The sequence below is a fragment of the Anabrus simplex genome, chromosome 2, assembly GCF_040414725.1.
Source record: "Anabrus simplex isolate iqAnaSimp1 chromosome 2, ASM4041472v1, whole genome shotgun sequence".
Taxonomy (NCBI): Eukaryota; Metazoa; Arthropoda; class Insecta; order Orthoptera; family Tettigoniidae; genus Anabrus; species Anabrus simplex.
In genome coordinates this window covers 655,158,518-655,183,273 of record NC_090266.1, presented here as the reverse complement: position 1 = coordinate 655,183,273, position 24,756 = coordinate 655,158,518, and the positions used below count along the sequence as shown (strand labels likewise).

At 42.7% G+C, this 24,756-nt stretch overlaps 1 protein-coding gene across 1 annotated transcript in view; it reads right to left on the bottom strand.

Annotated features, from left to right (window-relative positions):
* Positions 1 to 24,756, bottom strand: part of LOC136864323 (serine-rich adhesin for platelets) — a 600,697-nt gene that overhangs the window by 152,692 nt on the left and 423,249 nt on the right. Inside the window, exon 3 of the mRNA XM_067141153.2 lies at positions 3,695 to 3,844. Within this exon, the coding sequence (XP_066997254.2) occupies positions 3,695 to 3,844 (150 nt within the window). The remainder of the gene's footprint in view (positions 1 to 3,694; positions 3,845 to 24,756) is intronic.

The window sequence follows — 24,756 nt, the reverse complement described above, 5'->3', positions numbered from 1 at the left end:
TGGAGGAGCGGAAAGGAACTGGCCACCCTATTGTACGTAAACTCCGGCTCAGGCACACCTCTGCGGAGGTTTGGACCTGCCTCCGGGCAGAATACACCCTTACCTACCTAATAATAATAATAATAATCGTAATCGTTTACGTCCCACTAACTACTTTTGCGGTTTTCGGGGACGCCGAGGTGCCGAAATGTTGTCCCCCTGGAGTACTTTTACTTGCCGGTAAATCTACAAACACAGGGCTGTCGTATTTGAGCACGTTCAAATACCATCGAGCCTGCCAACTTGGGCTTAGAAACTCAGTGCCTTTACAGTCTGAGCCACTTAGTTCGGCTGTAATGGAAGAAAAACGAGAAAAAATATTTTTTGCGAGGGTGTGAAGGAAACAGAGAGTATGTTTACAACAATTTACACCGAAGAAGTAGGCCAGCTCTTCAGTCGAGGCTATGAGAAGTACTGTATATGTCTGTTAATATCGGAGTATGTGAAAATTGAGTCTCCGTGCAAATATCACCATCCTACGCCTGAATCACCAAGTTCTGTTAGACAGAATGAAGGGCTCCGTGCAAGTGTTCCAACCCCACTTAGATTAGATTTGATTATGTTAGGCTGGGTAATAGTGAGTAATAAGTACTTGCAATTTTACTTTGTACCACAAAGAATGCTGTTATTGGGAGGCACATTTTGTGACATGCAATGCATTAAGTTAAATTAAAGTATCAACCCTCACATAACCTTGTATGAGGAAGTACTTGTTTTACAACTTTACGTCTCGCCGACACATATAGGTGTTATGGTGACGATGGGTTTGAAAAGGCCTAGGAATGGAAAGGAAGCGGCCGTGGCCTTGAGTAAGGTGCAGCCCCAGCATTTGCCTGGTGAGGAAGTACTATGAGCGAAACTGACAAACGATGTTTGTACAACAGATTCAGGGATTTTTTGTACCTACATATCTTAATCTATAAATATCAAAAATTGATTTAGGAGGTTTCAATTCTGCACCATCGATATACAGTATACATGCAAGTTACCAGCCAAACCGACTTTAGGACAATAGTTTATCCGGACATCGACAGAATGTACTGGTCTGACCTAGTTCGCATTATTGTACATCCTGATATGAACGTGGAGTTACCAGGACATACTGCTTTGTCCCAGTCTAAACCAGTTTAGCTTGCAGTTGCACTTTATAGGATAAACCAATTTGACCTAATCATTATTAACATTTTGTTCGATTTAAACAACGAATATGTTTGATTCTGCAGACACTTAGTTATCCAAAGGCAATGGGTGCCAACGTTCAGCCATTGGATGACTGGAAGCTTACTTTCTCGTGTCTGACGACGAGGTGCGATCTGTCAGGTCCATTAGTTCGCATATCGTATTCTTCTTGTTCTTGTGTGTTTCGCACTTTTATGGAGAGGATATCAAAGATAACGGAGAAAAAAATTCCGATGGAGATATTGCAAAGTGATTGTTAAATACTGACTCATAATATTCATACAAAGGACACATACATGGAACTTAGTTGGTGGAGGCTTAATATGTGGAGAAATAAACAGAAAAGTTAAAATTGCGTTTAGGAAATCGTGGGATTAAATAATCTAGTCGGAAATGAAATTACTGGACACTATCTCTTAGTTGATGACGACTCGCAGTCCTTGTTAAACCGACAGGGAGAGAGGTCGTACTACTGAATACTTCACTAAGATAAGTTATAACTTTCAAATATTAAAGGATAAAAACAGAATTTAAACAGAAATGTTTCTATATTTCTAAACTATTTTCACCAATTTATAATAATTAATAAGGAGAAACGCGTTATCTGATAGAATCTGATGTTGTTCTTTGAAGAACGACACATGACATTGTTTAACGGTGTGTTGTTTATTCCTTGTTTAATAATGTATAGGCTGCGAGGAAGGGAAGAACTTTACTGAGACAATGAAAGGCTAACTGAGTCCATGAGAAAACGGAGACTTAAATTCTATGGGCATTTATTTAGAATGGATGAGAAGAGACTAACGAAAAGGTTTTACACACAATACTAGACAGCAGACCTAAAGTCAGACAAATGGTTCAGGGAGGTGAGAAAGGATCTCAAACAGGTGGGACTAAATTCAGAAGACATCTCAAACCGAACAAAGTTTAGGTCAGTGATCGACAGATTTCAAGGATTCCATGACGAACCAAAACTTAACCGTGGGTGGACGGAAGAAAGAAGACAGGCTGCCAGAGAAAGGATGCTAAAGTTCTGGGCTGTGAGGAAGGCTTCCAGAAACACGTAATTGTTACCTAACGTGGTCTCTAATGGCCGTAAACGAATATATATATTGTGTTTCTACAGGTATGTTCTAGGACTGCAGTGTTGGACAGAGTTACATTACATTAACTGGAAAGTATGGCTTCAATTTGAACCAAATAACTTCCTATCAAGTTTCATTTCAATCGTTCTCGTCCCACCAATACAGTTCCTTTGTTAGGAATATTACTGGAGTCGTTATTCAGATGAATGGAGACTGCTAGCAAATGTGATGTTTTCTGAGAGTTCTACTGCAGGTAATGATGATCCTGGGTGTTCATATTGACGTAAGGTCCTTCAGCATCACATTATTTATGTTTTCATGTTTTCATTTTTCAGAATAGAGTTTGACATCTGCGCATAGATCATCTTATACAATAAGGAAGTTGCCCATGAGCCTCGAATAATATTGAGAAATACAGTGATCGAACATTCAATGAGAGAGGACAAGATTTCGTCCGGTGTAAATACAAAAAAAACGAAAAGGTCCAACGAATAAGTGCCTGTACGGAAAGAAATGAGTCCTCGGCAACAAAAAACGCCACCAGAGTTAACCGTGTAATACCAAGTAAATAAACACGGTAACAATATAATAAGTATGTTGAATATTGATACGAAAAAACTGTTGATCAAATAAGTACTGTAGCTGCGCTGAAAGAAATCGTTACTCTACTACGAGAATTCACTGTGCAGTCATAAGTGAAGAGAAATAACAGCATAAGGCTGTGCAGAACTGACAAATATTCTCTCCAGACCCAGGCTGAACGCTGGCACCCATCGACGTTTGAAAATAACCGTCTGCAGGATCGAAAATTTTCTCTCTTTAGATGATATCAGTTTTACATTTGACTTGGTCAGACTGGCTTATCCTAACCTATAGCATAAAATGCGACTACTAGCAAAACTAGTCAAGACTAGGATTAATGGATATGTCCTGGAAGCTCAACAACTATTTCAGAATAAACTAGTTCGGACTAGATCAGATCAGTTCATTCTATCGCAATTTGGATAAACTAATTTGACCTATGAGAAACTAGTTTGTCCGAAAACTGAATTTGATCGGCAATAAATGTCATCCCGCCGAGCGATTTGGCTACGTGGTTCAAGGTGTGCAGCTGTAATATAGTGTGTTCCAACCCTACTGTCGGTAACCCTGAAGATGGTTTTCTGTGGTTTCCTATTTTCATACCAAATAAAAGCTGGAGTTGTTCACACTTACACGTACACGACATTTTACATGATCCAGAAATTCCTTTATACCATCGTTTCAGTCTCTCCCCACCCCAACCATTGATAGCAATTAGTCGGGATGTACTTTTGTGTCTTGAACACCAAAATCAGAATTAACTTCTACCTAGAGGAATACATAATAAAGGTAGTAGGGCTGGAGCTTACCTGCATTTTCTAACTGATGTACTTCAGTTGAAGGAGCAGCGTTTGTATCTGCGCTGTTGGTCGCGTTCGTCAGCGCAGGTTTCTTGCGTCCCAGGTAACCTTTTTTAAACAGCACATCCTGCCGCGGCGTCGTTATCTTGGTGTACTCCTCTGAAACATATACAATGCTATTAGTTAACCATCTCATACTTAACTGGAAACGACAATGTCATTAACAAAATTTTAAGGAGTATCTAGTAGGAGTGTTCACTGATCAGCTCAAAGTTATACTAGGAATATAGACTTTTTGGTAGGAGTGTTCACTATATATTTGCTATTTGGTTTACGTCGCACCGACACAGATAGGTCTTATGGCGACGATGGGATAGGAAAGACCTAGGAGTGGGAAGGAAGCGGCCGTGGTCTTAATTAAGGTACAGCCCCAGCATTTGCCTGGTGTTAAAATTGGAAACCACGGAAAACCATCTTTAGGCCTGCCGACAATGGGGTCTGGACCCACTATCTCTCGGATGCAAGCTCACAGCTGCGCGACCCTAACCGCACGGCGAGTGTTCACTGATCAGCTCAAAGTTATACTATTAATATAGACGTCTCTGGTAGGAGTGTTCATTGATTGATTGATTGATTGATTGATTGATTGATTGATTGATTGATTGATTGATTGATTGATTGATTGATTGATTGATTGATTGTTCGATCGTGTGTAGCCTCCGAAGAGGTTTGGTGCATGTCTTTCTATTGGACGTCCACGGGTTACATTAAGCGTCTGGGTATGTGCGATGTTGATGATGATAATAAGGGAGGGAGACGGTAAAATCTAGTGTCGGTACATAGCCTACTCCTGTCAAATAACACCAAGAGATCACGAAGGGACCTGTTCAAGGCTTAACGTTTCCATCCGATGGACGAATAACTATGAACAGCGTTGTATGTCGTTACTCCATATGACTACTCCGGAGAAGTTCGGAATTGAATCCAGGCTTTTGGCAATTTAATCTAGTGATTATAAATTGTATACCACCAGCTCTCCTACCCTGCCGACCAACATTCGGGTAGCGAAAACATTTTCCACCAATGGCAGTCGAACCAGCTAACCACGGCGCCAGGCCTTAGTGATCATGACCACGGGGCGGTCAGATAGTTTCACTAACCAAAGAAGTTGGTAAGAGTGTTCACTGATTAACTCAAATGTATAGAAGGAACATGGACATCCCAGATAAGGGCATTTGTCACAGAAGAACTCGAAAGGAAGTTATCAGTGGTAAATTTGAAGTTATGCAACTAGTATGGATGCTCCCGGTGGTAAATCTGTTCGTATACGTCGAATCGTCTTCACATCTCTTTCTTCTTCTTAATCTGTTTTCTCTCCAGGGTTGGTTTTCCCTAGGACTCAGCGAGGGATCCCACCTCTACCGCCTCAAGGGCGGTGTCCTGGAGGGTGAGACTTTGGGTCGGGGGATACAACTGGGGAGAATGACCAGTACATCGTCCAGGCGGCCTCACCTGCTATGCTGAACAGGGGCCTTGTCGGGGAATGGGAAGATTGGAAGAGATAGCCAAGGAAGAGGGAAGGAAGCGGCCGTGACCTTAAGTTAGGTACCATCCCGGCATTCGCCTGGTGTAAAAATGGGAAACCACGGAAAACCATCTTCAGTGCTGCAGACAGTGGGGTTTGAACCCACTATCTCCCGAATTTAAACTTACAGCTGCACACCTCTAACCGCACGGCAAAGTCGCTCGTTTAGCATTTTCGTAAAAGCAGGAATATCCTTGGTATTTTTATAATAAACGAACTGCATGTATTAGTAATAAGAATAAAAGAATACTCTCCTTAGTTGCTGGTCACCAGTGATTGGGAGAGAAGAGTATTTCATTCATTCATTCGTACACCAGAGACGGTTTATTCAAGGAAGAATTTCTCAGCAGCCAGCAAAATTGCGAAAGTTGTTATGAAAACCCCGTAATGTAGGGCCTACTCTACTATAAAATGTAAATATCACATTTATGTGGAATTATTATTGTTCGTGTTGTAGGGGGCACACCAGCGCCGACAGACGTTGGACAAACATGCCTATGTAAGAAATGTAGGCTGGCTTACATTCTTAGTACGTGCAAGTAAAACGCCAATAAACCTCGATAATGATGAACCTGTCATGTTGTTACTAGCCTTCTGAGCCAAGAGCTTCAATTCAAGGACTAGAGAAAGCAGCATCGTTCACATATCTGACATTCGCATCCCAATATAGAGTGTAGGATATTCTAGAGGTTTTCCACATTCCCACCATGAATATATCGCAGTAGATTTTTTTTTTGCTAGTTGCTTTACGTCGCACCGACACAGATATGTCTTATGGCGACGATGGGACAAGGAAGGGCTAGGAATGGGAAGGAAGCGGCCGTGGCCTTAATTAAAGTACAGCCCCAGCATTTGCCTGGTGTGAAAATGGGAAACCACGGAAAACCATTTTCAGGGCTGCCGGCAGTGGGATTCGAACCTACTATCTCCCGAATACTGGATACTGGCCGCACTTAAGCGACTGCAGCTATCGAGCTCGGTGATCTCATTTCTAATACAGCGAATTTCTTCTACATTGTAGCCCCAATTAAGTAGATATACGTTCATACACACGGCATTTACACTCGATCGATGACTACAACGCTTCGAATCTGTAAATAACACAACAAACATCAATTACGAGTGAGATAGTTCTTGCCAAGTTCTTCTCACCCGCCTTTTGCTCAGAAGACTGTGTCACCTGTTCGTTTCACTACTGAGTTTGGCACGTTGCGCTTAAATGTGTGACAAGTGAAATTACGACACTGCCACGATTATTGGGATCAACATTTCATGTAATAAGAAGAAAAATAATCACCGTCTGCTTAATACATTTGAGGAGTTGAACTGATTACTGGCGTAACCCATGTATTGCCATTTTTATATTCTCCATTGTGCAGTTCGGTGAGTGCCGAAGTGGCTCAGGCGGCAGCGCGCGGGTCTTCCACCGCTGGTTTCCGTGGTTCAAATCCCAGTCACTCCATGTGAGATTTGTGTTGGACAAAGCGGAGGCGGGACAGGGTTTTTGTCCGGGTACTCCGACAACACTCTCCAGCATCATTTCATTTCATCTGTCAGTCATTAGGCTCAATCATTGCCCCAGAGAAGTGTGACAAGCTTCGCCAGCCGGCACAATTCCTATCCTCCATTCCTGACGCGGTCGATTGACTGGAAGCAGGCTGTGGATTTTCTTTATCATTGTGCAGTTTATGACCTGTCAAACTTCGTTTCGTTATCTCGCTGGTGCTGATGTTAGTCATGGTTCCACGTGTTGTCAGCTGGTGGTTGCAAGGTTATGAATGACGTACAGTTTTTATAATTCACTGTTTGGAAGATTATATTGAATGGTTACAGTATGCAGTGATGTCCAAGTTATTAGCGTCTATATATTCTCAGCATTCAACATAGAAGTTCTTAAGCTGGCATTAAATTCAGTAAAATCTGACAAGAAGAGTGATGTAATCATTCTGTACACGTTTCTACCAGAAGCACAGAAGACTTATTTTGAAGAAATCTTCGTTAAGTCACATGAAGTTTCTGTATTGAATTTTGTTAACACCATTGCTATTTTTCAAAACGTTTTCACTTGTAATACGTATTTAAAACAGGACAAAAATAATTTTATTTCCAGGATATAAAGATTCCTTTTATTCCGGCTCGGCTGAACGGTCAGCGCAGTGTTGTTCGGTTCAGAGGGCCTCGGGTTCGATTCCCGACCGGGTCGGAGATTTTAACCTAAAGTAGTTAATTCCCTTGTGTCGGTAACTGGGTGTTTGTGTTTTCCCCAACATCCCTACAACTCACATACCACACACAACACTACCTACCACCACTATGACATGCAGTTACCTATACACGGCAGATGTCGCCCAATCTCGTCGGAGGGTCTGCTTTACAAGGGCTGCACCCGGTTAGAAATAACCAACCGAGCAAGTTGCCGCGCGGTTTAGGTCACGTAGCTATCAGCTTGCATTTGGGAGATAGTGGTTTGATCCCCTCTGTCAGCAGCCCTACAGATGGTTTTCCATTCTGACGCCAGGCAAATGCTGTATCGATTATAACAAAATTAATGTTTTATGAGGAAAACGTTTTCATTAGTAAAATAGAGGTTATTGAAAACAATATGATATAGGCTATATATATGTGTGTGTGTTTAGTGGTTCAACGTCGCACTACACATCGCCGGAACGACGTATGGATGAGAAAGGGCCTGGTGTAAAAATGGGAAATCACGGCAAATCATCTATAGGGCTGATGACGGTGGTGCTCGAACCCACTATCTTCCGAATGCAAGCTGACAGCTGCGCGACCCAAACCACGCGGCCACTTGCTCGGTGACATGATTACCCTTTCAAACAAAACTATCCCTCACGACGCTCATGGTTTTCCAAGTGGGGCTTCTAACGAAGATATAAAACGTTAATCATTCGTATAAGGAACCATTGCAGTTTCCGAAGCCATCTATTCAGAATCAATTCAGAGGATCGAAGTGTTTTATTTACTGAAATATTTAAAACTGAAACTCTACCAAACAGTGTGACCACTCTCCTAGCATCGCATAATAAGAAAGTAACTCAGTTATAAAAAACTCTATCAACAACATTAATATTAACACCAAAGCACAATCTCTGTAAATGTGTTATGCATTGTTTAGGTGTTATTATTGTTGTCTGAGTTCTTGTTATTTTGTTGATGGGTACATGATCCATTTTGGACCAAATTCCAATAAATATAACAGAAAGAAAGATGAGGTCCGCCTCTGTGGTGTAGTGGTTAGCGTGATTAGCTTCCACCCCCGGAGGTCCGGGTTCGATTCCCGGCTCTGCCACGAAATTTGAAACGTGGTACGAGGGCTGGAACGGGGTCCACCCAGCCTCGGGAGGTCAACTGAGTAGAGGTGGGTTCGATTCCCAACCTCAGCCATCCTGGAAGTGGTTTTCCGTGGTTTCCCACTTCTCCTCCAGGCAAATGCCGGGGTGGTACCTAACTGAAGGCTACGGCCGCTTCCTTCCCTCTTCCTTGCCTGTCCCATCCAATCTTCCCATCCCTCCACAAGGCCCCTGTTCAGCATAGCAGGTGAGGCCGCCTGGGCGAGGTACTGGTCATCCTCCCCAGTTGTATCCCCGACCCAGCGTCTGAAGCTCCGGGACACTGCCCTTGAGACGGTAGAGGTGGGATCCCTCGCTGAGTCCGAGGGAAAAGCCGACCCTGGAGGGAAAACAGATTAAGAAGAAGAATAAGAAGAAAGATGAGGATATGATGACAACGGGGAGCTGGTACCCTTTATTTAACATCATTGAAAGAAACTATCATGAAGGTCCATGGTGCAACATGTGCTCACACACACCGTTATTCTGTTTATACTTAAAGTCCTTACAATTACAATAGGTTTCAACTGATCTATATATTGATCATGGCTCTGTAACGTGCCCAGTATCCAGAGAACTCATCCTCGAACAGAATATGTGGATTTTCGTGAATGAAACTGGTACACAATTTCTGTTCATGAACGATAATGTACATCCACAAGTGTTCATGATGGTGGATGACGATCTGGAAACTGATTACATCGCCCGTTTTATGTAGCTTTACGAGACTGATAATATCATCATCGCGGCACGGGACCTCCAGCTTTACATGGATTATGAACCACAGCAATGGGAATTTTTAATTACAAAAATCACACGTGGATTGATCTAGGTTCAAACCGTGACCACCGATGAGAAGCCAGCGACGTTGCCGTTCATCTACTACACCCTCACCCGTTTTCATTGGTCGGCCTGCTCCACCAGTCTTAACCCTATCGAACGCACTTGCACTTTGTACTATTCGTTCTCTGGCATCCCTACGAATCATCGAAGTACTTCCGGGTAGGAGAAGGGGGCGGTTGGTGCGCAGTGGGACTCCATATCTCAAGTATTGCTGAAAATCTGCATGTGTCTGTCCGTACACTCTTTACCACGCAATCCTGCATTGGTGGTGACGTCGGACAATATGTTGTCTATCACTAGATGGCCTTTTGCGCAACCTTTAGTAACAAATGTCTTCAGATGTGCTGTTGAATTAATTTAGATAGTGTGCATATGTGGAAATGCGCCAACCATTGATATCCTTAATAACTGCACATGAATGTAGTGTAGGGAGAAAGGCAATGTTGTACTGCGACCATATGGGATAGCAGAGAATGTCGCACCGCAGCAACAATGGTGGCACAACTAACAATGTCATTTTTTAGTTATGACATGCACCATATACAAGAAGACCACTCTTTCGATCTAGAAGACTGTCATGCGTGTATATCCTTTCTCTTTTCGCGAAAAATCACAAATTAAGTTATACCAGTCAGTCAAGAAAAAATATTGACACTTTTGAGTTGTGATTTATTTCATTCAAACTCTGTGAAAATGTGATGTAATTTGTGATACATGTTTTCATGTAGAAATAGCCTGACAAAATATTATCCTTGATATGACATGGTGTTCTAAACTTTTAAACTCTTTTGTCAGAAACGTTTATTTTTGTTGTTGTTGCTACTTTGTTTTACATCGCACCGACACAGATAGGTCTTATGGCGACGATGGGATAGGAAAGGCCTAGGAATGGGAAGGAAGTGGCCGTGGCCTTAATTAAGGTACAGCCCCAGCATTTGCCTGGTATGAAAATGGGAAACCACGGAAAACCATTTTCAGGGCTGCCGACAGTGGGATTCGAACTCACTATCTCCCGGATGCGAGCTCACAGCTGCGCGCACGGCCAAGTCGCCCGGTAACGTTCATTTTTGAGTTGTGTCACTATTCTTGCGGAGGTACGATATTCGCAAGGCATACGTGAAAACCATTTTTATCTTTGGGACATACTGCAGGTACTGTGATGGCAAGTTGCAAGGCACAATACTTTTATATAAGGCAATACATACACGCCCCACAGAGCAATGGCTTGCTTCTGTATGTAGTGAGCCACTCCAGTCCCAAGGGCAAGCGACCTGTTGTAACAAACACAACACACTTGGACGTAGGTGCGAATCATTCTGGACAATAACAGGACGTTCACAGCTGTATCATATTTTTGCAAATACCTTTTATACACCTCTCACTTTTTCCGTATAACTTTCCCTAACACGCTGTGCATGCTAACCCCTATCCTAATGCCCATGAATTTGTGGTTTTATGTCTAAATGGTTAGCGTGCTGGCCTTTGGTCACAGGGGTCCCTGGTTCTATTCCCGGCAGGGTCGGGAATTTTAACCATCATTGGTTAATTTCGCTGGCACGGGGGCTTGGTGTATATGTCGTCTTCATCATCATTTCATCCTCATCACGACGCGCAGTTCGCCTACGGGAGTCAAATCAAAAGACCTGCACCTGGCGAGCCGAACACATCCTCCGACACTTCCGGCACTGAAAGCTATACGCCATTTCATTTCATTTCTGATTCTGTACAATTGAGAGAGCATAGTTAAAACAGGACAACAGAAAATAATGTGTGCAATGAAAACATGTAGCACGAGTTTTCTTGGTTGAGCTGTTGTGCGCGCTACGTTCAGGACTAAGCCCGGTGATGTAGATATTGCAAGTCATCAGCTTCGTGGACTAGTGACAGAAGCCTGTGCTATAGTAGGATTTATAAAAGTGAGAATAAGTGTAATTATGTAGATTGGTAACCTGGAACCATCCAAGGAATTTTCTGGAGTGATTCAGTATGAAATGAAATGTCGTATGGCTTTTAGTGGCGGGATATCCCAGGACGCGTTCGGCTCGCCAGGTGCAGGTCTTTTTATTTGACCTGTGCGTCGTGATGAGGATAAAATGATGGTGAAGACAACACATACACCCAGCCCCCGTGCCATTGGAATTAACCAATTAAGGTTAAAATCCCCGACCCGGCCGGGAATCGAACCCGGGACCCTCTGAACCGAAGGCCAGTACGCTGACTGTTCAGCCAAAGAGTCGGACAGTGATTCAGTGAGAAAAGCATCCTCATGCTAGCGTGTCAGTGTTGATACAGATACCACAAATCATTGAAGGTTGCAGCTTCCAAGTCGTGTCATGGAGTAGATTGTACTACTGCCCTGTATTGGAGGCCCCAGTGCGCCTACTCCACCTATTGTAATACTACCGCCCAGATATTTACATCACGCGGGTAAGGCTATTAAATAGTGGGGATGATGCCAAAACAAAAATTATGATTTATTATATTACCACATCACCGTCAAGTATAAATGTTAAATATTTAGAACGTATGCATATTAATGCTCAACTCAAAATACTCCCGCGTGTATCTACTGTATATCACAAGTTTTGCTGTTCCGAAAGTTTCTGAAGCGAAAATGCAGTTAAATTATATAGTCTATGTAGAAGACTGACGTTGACATTTTTGCAATGATTAAAGCTAACATCATCTACAATTAATTAGAATATATCCACCTCGCAGTAATTCACGGTCCTGCCAAGAAGTAAAGAATATTGGTCATCTCTCTACCGGAGAGCTCACTCCTCCTCCTTGTCGAATGTTTTCGGTTTCGCAGCTGCAGCACAATCCTCTTCCGTTACTGTTCTCAGGAAATAGATTAGCACACTACAGGAACGGGAGATACGTCGTTTCGTGCATTCTCCTGTCGTTGAAAGTTGCAGGCCACGATAATCCAACAGTGTTATGCCACAGGACATACACAGTGCAAGCTTAAAAGTTTAGGGCATATGACAACAGCTACAGATTCAGCGAGTAGAGACAAAGCCCTGCTATGAGCGACCACATGGCTATGTCCGAATGTAAAACTTTACTATCTTTCAAATGATTTTATTTAATGACTGCAACGTAGTCCGCGTCTGTGGTGTAGTGGTTAGTGTGATTAGCTGCCACCCCCGGAGGTCCGGGTTCGATTCCCGGCTCTGCCACGAAATTTGAAACGTGGTATGAGGGCTGGAACGGGGTCCACTCAGCCTCGGGAGGTCAACTGAGTAGAGGTGGGTTCGATTCCCACCTCAGCCATCCTCGAAGTGGTTTTCCGTGGTTTCCCACTTCTCCTCCAGGCGAATGCCGGGATGGTACCTAACTTAAGGCCACGGCCGCTTCCTTCCCTCTTCCTTGCCTATCCCTTCCAATCTTCCCATCCCTCCACAAGGCCCCCGTTCAGCATAGCAGGTGAGGCCGCCTGGGCGAGGTACCGGTCATTCTCCCCAGTTGTATCCCCGACCAAGAGTCTGAAGCTCCAGGACACTGCCCTTGAGGCGGTAGAGGTGGGATCCCTCGCTGAGTCCGAGGGAAAAGCCGAACCTGGAGGGTAAACAGATGATGATGATGATGATGAATGCAACGTAAGAAAACGAGATAAAGAACAAAAGCTAGTATTCCTTATATAATATTTAATAATATATTGTACACAAATACTACTACTACTACTACTACTACTACTAATAATAATAATAATGAAACACGTCCTCGGTTGCGCATGAAATTGCAACACAAACAACCAATTGTATCACCTATTATTACCATTATTATTATAGAAGTAATAAAAACAATTCACATTCTCTTTAGTGCGTGAAACCGAAACACGCAGTCATTATTCGCATTATCTTTTTTTTGCTAGGGGCTTTACGTCGCACCGACACAGATAGGTCTTATGGCGACAATGGGATAGGAAAGGCCTAGGAGTTGGAAGGAAGCGGCCGTGGCCTTAATTAAGGTACAGCCCCAGCATTTGCCTGGTGTGAAAATGGGAAACCACGGAAAACCATTTTCAGGGCTGCCGATAGTGGGATTCGAACCTACTGTCACCCGGATGCAAGCTCACAGCCGCGCGCCTCTACGCGCACGGCCAACTCGCCCGGTATTCGCATTATCTATCTCCGCTATCTTACAACGGGTGTGACGACAGAACTGACCTTCGAGCTATGGGTACAGGCACGGCGCAAAATGAGGGCAAAAACCATAGGTGGCCGGTTTTGGCAAAACTGATCCAACGCATAGAACGGAATAACATGCAATCGAGAGCTCGGTGACTCTGTGGCCAGCTTCTCATTGCAATTCCTCGCACCTCAAGTATGGTGGTGCAGGGGTAGAAACTCCCATTCGTAATTCATGGGTTCGATTCCCGGCTCGCCCAACGAATGAAATGCTGATTTGAGGTTTGAAACGAGTTTCACTCAGGGGTAATCTGCTGATTTGAAAAGTAACGAACCAGGTCATGGGTGCCAAGCTATATCACAGACAATGGGACTGTTTGGGTTGGATCAGCTAGATTTCAATGGAACTTGGATAAAAGATCAATTGACATATTCTAAATTTAATGCTAGCCTAATAATAATTTCCGTACAATTAATGGTAGTGCTATAATTAACTGCTGAAAAATTGCTGGGCGGCAGAATGACCCCCACGAATGTACTGTAGAAGAATGCCGATAGCTCCATTATAAGGTTTCATGAACACTATACCCAAAATGAGATTTTGACAACACGAACAGAATTTCATGCTTTTCAAACCCATATACTAATGCATATATACAGTAGTGGCGATTAAGGGGCGCGAGGGGGCAGTCGCCCCCCACCCCCGACTATGTGGAGGAAACAATTCATTTTCTATTCCATTTTATCCAACTGAAGATAGGAATTATTAAAAAAATGGCACACAAGTCCTGTTGTCTTATTTCTTTAAATTATTAACAAAATGATTAGCGGAAATATGCATAAAATGTCGTTTATCGCGGCTAACCGATTTGTATAGCGTCACACCAAATAGTGGAGACTTTGCATGTACTGTGAGGAAGGGTAGCAGGGTGGTTTCTATTTTTTTTTTTTTTTTGCCAAGATCATAGACACTGAGGTACGATTCACCCGCTTGTTGCGCGCATTCGTCAGTCAGGCAGTCTATTTAGTGTCTGTTAGCTTCTTAGTATGTAGTCAAATACTAGACGATTTTTAATTTTATAATCACGCCATACTTCTATTTAATTGTAATACATGTATAATATTCTTCCTCTGGTGAAAGTTTTATTGTATAGTATTGAATCAAAATATATATTAAAAAACTATTATTACTGTTCTTAAGTCGGTGAACTGTTAACACTTGCCTTTCTGTCGCAATTCGCTTTTTTTGTTTTTTTGTTTTTTTTTGTTTTGATGTACATAGCCTGCCCCCCCCCCCCCTCGCTCACTATATCCCGCAAACCTGGGTCCCTTTTGTTGTATAAATATATACAAACTGGGATTTTAATCCGTCTGTATCTTTTATAACGGAAGCTAATAGACAAAGACAAAGTCACCTCCGTACAGGCCATGGAGGCCCTTGGAGGAGTGGAAGGTAAAGGCTTCCACCATTGTTAACCGCGGCACGTGATGGGGTAGAGTGGTTAGCTTTACGCCCGGCCGCCTTTGCCCCCAGGAATTAACCTGGTACTCATTTTTGGTGTAGGCTGAGTGAACCTCAGAACGGAAGCTAATATATGATGAAATCTTGGTCATCTACAGAATATAAAAGTACATACTATTAACATAATGTAATATTAAGCAAACGGCCGGATTTCTGTTCAGAATCACTCATTTTGTCATGTCCAACCCAGACAGTTCCCTTATGGCAGTCCACCTGAGCCCTTTGAGAACTAAATGGGTTAGTTACAATTTACGTAAAACTGAGTTTTTCTTTTTACCTTATAAACTTCAAATTTAAAACGGGTCCGTCTGTGTATGCATTTATTACAGCTTCTAAACAGGTTAGCTCAGCGCATTGTGGCACGGCCAGTCATGGCTGTTAGCTCTGTATTCGGGAGACAGGTGGGTTCTAATCCGCCGTCCAGCCATCCTCGAAATGTTTTCCGTAATTTCCCATTTCAACTCCAGGCAAATGCCGGGACGGTACCTTTCTCATGGCCACGGCCGCTTCCTTTCCATTCCTATCCTGTACAATTACAGCGGCACCCTCACATGTAGCTCACCGGGAAAAGCAGCTACAGAAGTGGCGAGACGAACATGTGCTCGGACACTCCCGGCACCAAAAGCCATACGCTAAAAATACAAAGGAAAGAACAAACAAAAAACGAAACAGTTTGTAATACGGTAGCTGACTCCTTTAGCTCAAGGCAGATCAACAAGATACACCTAACTCATGGGTCATTTCTGTAGGCACTTTCCTTGCATGCAATACTTTCTTAGGCATCAAAAGCACAATTCCTATAGGTTTTAAAAGACGTCAAAATATCACAATGTTTCCTTCATATTTAACCACTCTTGAATGCTAGGGGGCTTTACGTCGCACCGACACAGATAGGTCTTATGGCGACGATGGGATAGGAAAGGCCTAGGAGTTGGAAGGAAGCGGCCGTGGCCTTAATTAAGGAACAGCCCCAGCATTTGCATGGTGTGAAAATGGGAAACTACGGAAAACCATTTTCAGGGCTGCCGATAGTGGGATTCGAACCTACTATCTCCCGGATGCAAGCTCACAGCCGCGCGCCTCTACGCGCACGGCCAACTCGCCCGGTGACTCTTGAATGCAAATCGACTGTGACTGATTTCGATTCCACAAAGGAAGACATTGCCCAAACAGTTATGCTACGCACCCGGTCAAATTTGCTGGGCAGAATGGCTCAGGTGGTGGTTAAGTGTTGGCTTTCTGAGCCCATGTTAGTGAAGGTGCTCGAATTCGTCTGCCTCATGTCGGTAGATTTACTGGCACGTAAACGAGCTCCTGCGAGACAATTTTTCCGGTACTACGTCGTCTACAAAAACCGTTAAATTAGCGAGATACAAACCCATTATTATTATTGTTTATTCTTCTTTTATCGATTTCGGCCATCTTGGGATCACGTAAATTCACTTCGATTTCTATCCTGCTTCCGTTCTTGCTTTCCAATAGTTCTTCACTATTTCGCTGTGTTTCTTCTCCCCTCTTCTGTCCAGATCTTTGTCCGCTTCTTCTTTTCTTTCTCCTGGAGACCCTTGAGATTTTGAATCAGTTTCTTGAAAGTTGTCCTGTCCTGTATTATATCTGCTGTTATTCCCATCTCTGCCATATATCTCTTTATAATTTGCACCGACTGATTGCCATTATTATTATTATTATTATTATTATTATTATTATTATTATTATTATTATTATTATTATTGTTGTTGTTGTTAATATTACGGTAAAATTTCACTCCTTCATATCCTTCTAACCAAGTGCTACTAGGTACTGTGATCAACACTAAACAATTCATTATGCTTACACTCCTGAGCAGAATATGATGGATTCCCTGTCATTCAAATTAGAATCTTCCCGGTTTATGCAAGAATACTTTATAACGACTAGTTTTACCAGAACGGCTAACATGCGACAGATTTTCATCTTCAACTGCTAAGTGTAATAATATTATTAATAATAGCAAATGGTTTTTTGTTCTTTTCACTTCACTCCATTAACAGGCACCAGAATTCTGGAATCTGCTCCTAAAATGGGGCTTTTTAACGTGTTATTAAGTCTACTGGTATGACTTTCTCTCCATCTCATTTAACCACTTGTAAATACCAACCTACTGCATAGAGATTCAATCTCGCAACCTTGAGCATCTACGTCGCTGGTATCCAGTACTTGACATATTCATCATGTGTTACTTGAATATACTGGAAGAAAAATCTTCGAACGGAACGCTTTGCATTTCAGGTCGACGTGATTAACTCACTTTTTATTATGTAATATGTCGATGTAGAAAATCGTAGTGGTATTTTAATTCCAGCTATCACGAAGTTAAGTACAGCGTGCCAAGTTTTTTAGTGAGGCATAAAGGCACAGTGTTTACCGCACCAGCGAACTAACCTCGTGCCAAATGTTATTCAAAGTAAGCACTCTTTTCTATTTCAACCGTGCACATTGTGTGCTCTCTTACTTATCACGACAGCTGCAGAGGTAGGCCAAGCAGAAATGCCCGCTCTTTAGGATAAGTGTTGGGATACACAGTGGCTTACAAGCAGGGGCGTAGCCAGGGGGGGGTTACTGGGGGTTAGAACCCCCCCCCCATTGAACTTTCACAAAAAGAAAATAAATAGAAACTGACAGTAAACAATAAACTTCTTTTATGTGATCAAGATAAACTCCCTGCAATCTACTGCTTGTTGAGAGTGTTTGCCACCCTACCTGTCACCACTGCAGCCAGTGAGAGATCACTTTCAACATTAAGACGCCTTAAAACCTACCTCAGAAATACCACAAGTGAAAGTCGACTCAACGGGTTGGCTCCCTTGAACATTCACAGAGACATAGTTGTAAAACCAACAGATGTATTTTCTAGGAAGCCTCGAAAATTAGATTTTAGATTGTAAACTGAACATACCGTTTGAGATAAAACTGCTGACCTCGATCATATTGTTCTTGTTCTGTATTTTAAAGTAAGAATTTTTTAGTGTATTGCAATCTGAATATCACATACAGTAATTCACTCTTGTATCAGTATCCTTATGACAGTCATGCATGCGCGTACCAGACACGCACAAGCACAAGCACTTTCATTATGTTATATCTTAATTTTGTAACTGCAACCCCCCCCCCCCCCCCCATTGGCCGATCCTGGCTACGCTACTGCTTACAAGGGATGTTTTTAAAGTTCCCGACAGGAGGTGAGATGAGGAGATCAAAGCAACATATCATAGTCGTACGCTGGCGAGCGTGGCTGTTATACACACGGTTACTTATCGACAAAGGCAAACTACGGACAGAACCATTTCAAGGAACTCAACAGATAACCCCGAAAATTAGACATCCTAAGTACTTGAAATGATCCATCTGTTCCAGTTTCGTCTTCCCTACCTGGCATTCAATCATGTTAGGTTTCTTTCCTGAATTGACACATATAGGCAACCTGCAAGTCTGTGAGGGTGAGGACCTATGATGAATTGGAATGCTGAAGATGTCGCAACAAATTAATGTTAAAATGCCTGACCCACACACGAAGCGAACCTGGGACCCTTTGTACCAAAGCCAGCATGCTAACCATTTAACTATGGAGCCGGATGATGATTATGATGGCGATAATGATGATTGTTGTTGTTTACGGGGGCTTAACATCTATATCATCGGTCCAAACTGAAAGCGTGTTTATTTGTGATTACAGGCCATTTATTTATCATTAGCTTTTTTATTAAGAGGTACGCCAAATATTTTCTTGTAAATGTTCGGTACTGAGGCATGGTCAATATAACTTCAGTTTTTAAGCATGTATCTTTATACACAAGTTCTTCACTCTTTATCTTTTTTCCACAGACGGTGGAAAATCATGTATACAATAAGAATGTTTGTTAACACAGTTTCCAAGTCCCATTATGTAAAATTTATGTAAATATGAACGAGCATATTGTTTTTAATTTTACATACAATATGAATCGAACGATATCATTTTCATTTCAAGGTTATAATAGTTCTTTTTATACTGTAGAGTCGTCTGTGTGTACAGCAAACAGACCTAGGACAATGTACGACATAGCAGCCGTTTACCAGGACTACCATTCTTGCCGCAACTCTCCGTAATGGCCAGCGTCCTTGACAGGCCAGGGTGAACACAAAACCCCATTACCCCTATAGATTACAGACATTGTTGTTTTCTATTGTTGTAGGTGGTTATATATGTCTAAGTCATGGAGGTTCGGATCGTAATGAGCACGTGGGCTCACGAAAGATCCCACACAGGAAAATCAATTAGACTTATTCAGCATGATTTCACTGTAAGTTTTACCCACCAAAACCAACAATTTTACGATGGGAGAAAAAGCTCTTTGTAAGTGGTTGCATTACAGATAAGCTCCACTCAGGACGACCATCAACACGAAAGGGAATGTGTTTTCCACCCCTCCCCTCCCCTCCCCTTTCAAGGGAGAAGATGTTTTTCTGGGACAAGTGTGCAATATACCGCAGTGCAAAATCAAGAATCCACATTTTCTTAAAGAAACCGAAAACGACCCACCGCATGTCATGATCTGGGCTGCAGAGTCTGCAACCCGGTTGATCGGCCCATATTTATTTGACAGTGCTGTGAATCAAATATTGTATCTTACCATGTTACGTGATTGGTTTATTCAGCAGCTGCAAGATTTGGGACGCTTCGGTCCTGCATGGTTCCCATAGGCTGGAGCATCAGCCCATTATGCTGCTGTCGTCGGAGAATATCTCAGTGAGGTATTTCATGATCTATGGGTTGGGCTTGATTCTCCCCATACCGGGCGAGTTGGCCGTGCGCGTAGAGGCGCGCGGCTGTGAGCTTGCATCCGGGAGATAGTAGGTTCGAATCCCACTATCGGCAGCCCTGAAAATGGTTTTCCGTGGTTTCCCATTTTCACACCAGGCAAATGCTGGGGCTGTACCTTAATTAAGGCCACGGCCGCTTCCTTCCAACTCCTAGACCTTTCCTATCCCATCGTCGCCATAAGACCTATCTGTGTCGGCGCGACGTAAAGCCCCTAGCAAAAAAAAAGAGTCTCCCCATTTGCCTACGCCCCTGAATTGGCACCCCGAAGTTCTGATCTGTCATCGTGCGACAAGTCATTATGGGAGGACATTAAACAGAAGGTTGCTAACACACGTTACGAAAACCTGGGCGAACTTAAGGAACCTCTTCGACAAGCATTTGATTACCTGCCGGTAAAAACGTTGTAACCCTCACTTTTCTAGAATGCTGGGTTTCCGGGCATAAACGATGTATGCAGTCAGAGTGAGGCATGTAGGACGTTATGTTGGCAAACATGTACGTTAAGCGCTTTTTTTCCTTTTGTTTAAATTTCGCCACGGGTCGTGCGGGTGCAGAAACGTTGTATCAATGGAGAAGGAAAGTCGTGTGTCGCTAAGTCCGGGTGTGTGCAACGATATAAATAGGAGACGAAAACGCAAAATTAAATATTGTAAATGGAAGAGGAATGAAAAGAAATACAAGCGGAATTCAGGGCAACCATATTTGGCCCACAATAACAAATCAGTGCCTGGGAAAATCCTTGCTGAACAGGCGGGTGCAAAAACGTTGTAAGCCAATGTAAGAAAGTCAACGTGTTTAATGGGAGATTTTTTTTTTTTGCTAGGGGCTTTACGTCGCACCGACACAGATAGGTCTTATGGCGACGATGGGGTAGGAAAGGCCTAGGAGTTGGAAGGAAGCGGCCGTGGCCTTAATTATGGTACAGCCCCAGCATTTGCCTGGTGTGAAAATGGGAAACCACGGAAAACCATTTTCAGGGCTGCCGATAGTGGGATTCGAACCTACTATCTCCCGGATGCAAGCTCACAGCCGCGCGCTTCTACGCGCACGGCCAACTCGCCCGGTTAATGGGAGATTCATGTCTTATAGTTGTTATTCTCGACTGTACTATTCTATACGTACACACTGAGAGGCCCTGGCTTAGAGTATACAGTGCATTACTCATTGTGTGCACTAACGACTGTCATTTTGTGGATTGTCAGTTCTGAATTGTTAAGGACCGAGCTCGATAGCTGCAGTCTCTCAAGTGCGGCCAGTATCCAGTATTCGGGAGATAGTAGGTTCGAACCCCACTGTCGGCAGCCCTGAAAATGGTTTTCCCATTTTCACACCAGGAAAATGCTGGGGCTGTACCTTAATTAAGGCCACGGCCGCTTCCTTCCCACTCCTAGCCTTCCCCTGTCCCATCGTAGCCATAAAACCGATCTGTGTCGGTGCGACGTAAAGCAAAAGAAAAAAAAAATGTTAAGGAGTGTACAGCATTTTGATCAAATATATTTTAAAAATGTCCGTTGTGACGTTCCTGGCATTTTCAGGCTTGCCCTGATGTAGGATTCTGTCCTGGACTAAACATTCCAATTCGAATGTCGTACACTCGCGATCATTAGTAACTAGTGGCCAGAAATTCATTTCAGGCAAGGAAAGCTGTACAGTCCTCAGAACCGTCCAGCACCGGCTTACACTCACTTTCTCTCTCTCTCATTGGTCAGAGTAGAGCCATGCACACAACTGAAGAGCGAAGATAAATACCTATGTCAACTCACTGAGGGTCAAATTCTCCTGCTTCTTTGTAATCCTTGGGTAACGGGACACAATACGCCGGTTTAGAGGACTCTCTTGTAATATTGCCACCAATATGAATGTTGCTTGTGAACACTTTTCATACACAGAATCACTATGCCGCAATTCGAGTTTCTGTTTTCGGTTTGGGTTTCATTTTGCTTTCTTCTTCCTATAATATTTAGTGGAGAAGCACTCTCTAATGAGCAACGCGATAAGACTTTTGCGTATCGCGCGAGTTAGCCTTGCGGTTAGGATCGCGCATTTGTGAGCTTGCATTCGGGAGAAGGCGGGTTCGAACCCTAATGCCAGCAGCCCTGAAGATGTTTTTCCGTTGTATCCCATTTTCAGCAAATGCTGGAGCTGTACCTTAATTAAGGCCACGACCCCTTCCTTCCAAGTCCTAACTCTTTCGTATCCTTTCGTCACCATAAGACCTATCTGTGTCGGTGCGACGTAAAGCAAACTGTAATGTAAAAAGACTTTTGCGTGTATTCTTTCTTCCTTGGTATGGAAGGACAGAGGTCACGGTCCATTGTCTACGCAGCGTAGTCCGTGGAATATCATAGGACTTCGACGATTCTGAAGGATTCAGTCGACCGGATCTTACAGTATCTACTGCATGGTTCTGACTCTCATTTAAGACGTTTACTAATATCATGCAGCAACTTAAATTACTTTTCCAAAATGTATCTCTAAAATTTTAAATAACTGTTGAGGTTATTCCAGAAATGACGTATGATGATGATGAGGATGATGATGATGATGATTATTATTATTATTATTATTATTATTATTATTATTATTATTATTATTATTATTATTATTATTATTATTATTATTATTATTATTAACAACCAAAGTAAAAGTTACCTGCTATTAAATACTTATGATCAACAGAGACGCAGTCCGGCTGCTTGGCTGAATGGTGAGCGTAGTGCTCTTCGGTTCAAAGGGCCTCGGATTCGATTCCCGACGGGTTAGGCGAATTTAACCTTAAATGTTTAATTTCCTTGCCTCGGAGACTGGGTGTTCGTACTGCCCTCAATATCCCCGCCACACAACACTATCCTCCACCACAATAACACGCAGTTTCCTACACATGCCAGGTGCCGCCCACCCACCTCGGAGGGTCTGCCATACAAAGGCTGCACCAGTCTAGAAATAGCCACACGAAATAATAATAATTATCAGAGACGCAGGGTTTTTGAAAAACCGTTCTTCTTCTTCTTCTTCTTAAGGCGCCGTTTCCATACGGAGATTGGCGATCCACGTAGCCAGCTCTGATATTGACAATGCAACCTGAAAACCTACTTCTGATGAACAACTGTGCCATCTCCGAATGTCCTTTAGCCATGAATTTCTCCGTCTACCAACGGACCGTTTCCCTTGTATCTTTCCTTCAATAATTAGTTGTAATAATTGATATCGCTTACCCCTCATAACATGCCCTAAGTATTGCGTTTTCCTTTGTTTTATAATAAGTAAAAGTTCTTTTTTTTTTTTTTTTTTGCTTTTTCATCCGATCAAACACTTGCATGCCATACGTATTGGAGGGGGACTACGCCGTGCACGTTTCTTCACAATTAAATATTACAGTTAATTAATTGGTTTCGTTGATTAGGAAAAGACATTATAGCCAGAATATTTAATCAAAGAAACATCTTAATCAGTTCCCGAGAAAATGCCAATCGAGCAGGAGTGACTTGTGAGCATGTTGTGAGTGTGTGACGTGACCACCTGGAAGACGAGCACATGAGACGTTGCCCTGCTTGTCTCTTCTCCTTGTTCAGGGTTGGCCAAAACCTTCGCCGAAACGTTACCTGATTCCCTTCTTACCCGAAATTCTAGTGATCGCGAGAGCACCTCGACCTCTCTGTAGTAGTTTGGTTTTTGCGCAACTCTTTGAATCGCTCAGTATTTCCACAATCACTGTAATAGAAAGAAAGAGCGGAGATAAACCAACGAACATAATGTTGTTTACGGAAGCCTAAGTCTTGAAAGTCGTGAATTTAATCTTCACAAACCACACTCTTGCGTGGTTTCCGAACTTCAATTTTTAGAACATCACTCTCACTGACTGAGAGCTATGTCCTCTCGACCACATTACTGAGCTGCCACGCCCACCTAGACGCTTGTAATGCGTATCGCGATCTCACGAACTAAGTTAACTCATCTGGTTAATGGAATTCACCACGCCCTATTAGTGCAGTACTTCAAACAACTGTACGAGCACAGACATATAATAAATAGACAGGCAGAGCTCTGTCTCGTAGCATTGGTGCTAGTGAAGCCGGAAGCTTGCGCTCGTCGCCATCTTAGGGCACTACAGATTCACTGTAAACATATAAATTACTGTGTTAAGTGAAGCTTTGGTTTCTGTTATTTCATGCATATTTCGAATTCATTTTCAGGAAATTACATAGTGACAGAATGATGAATACCTGCGTAGTGTTTGAATGTAGCTTTTCCTATTCGCCAAGAAGGAAGGAAGGAGTAGGAGTTTCAGTACAACGATAAGTGGTTTTCCTTGGATAGTTATAAATGTAATTACATTTACCGGTAACTACTATTAATGATGCCTAATTATGTAGGAGACAGAGACCACCTACTTCCGACTTGTTCAGGTGTGCAAATTTATTGGCAAGGGGGCATTCAGGTAGGTGGGTTACGGATTGCTTTCCATACTTATACTGTAACACGTGAAGGAGTCCCCTCGAATATGAATGTCCTAAAATCATTGGGCTAGATATCCAGGCATTCTCAAGAAAATCGGTATTGATAAATTTCAAGTAGCTCATATCAACTAAACTTTAACCAAGTGGTATGCGGGCGAGTAGCTCAGTGGGTAGCTCCGCAGTCTAGCCATCGAAGGTTTGCAGGTTGAAGTCCAGCAGCTTGCATGGGTTTCATTTTATTTCTTGTCCTTTCTATGTTTCATTCTGCAAATTTTATGTGAGAATATTTGTAACGTTTTGAAAGTTCGGTACAAAAAAGAAAAACGTTTTGCATTAATATGGAA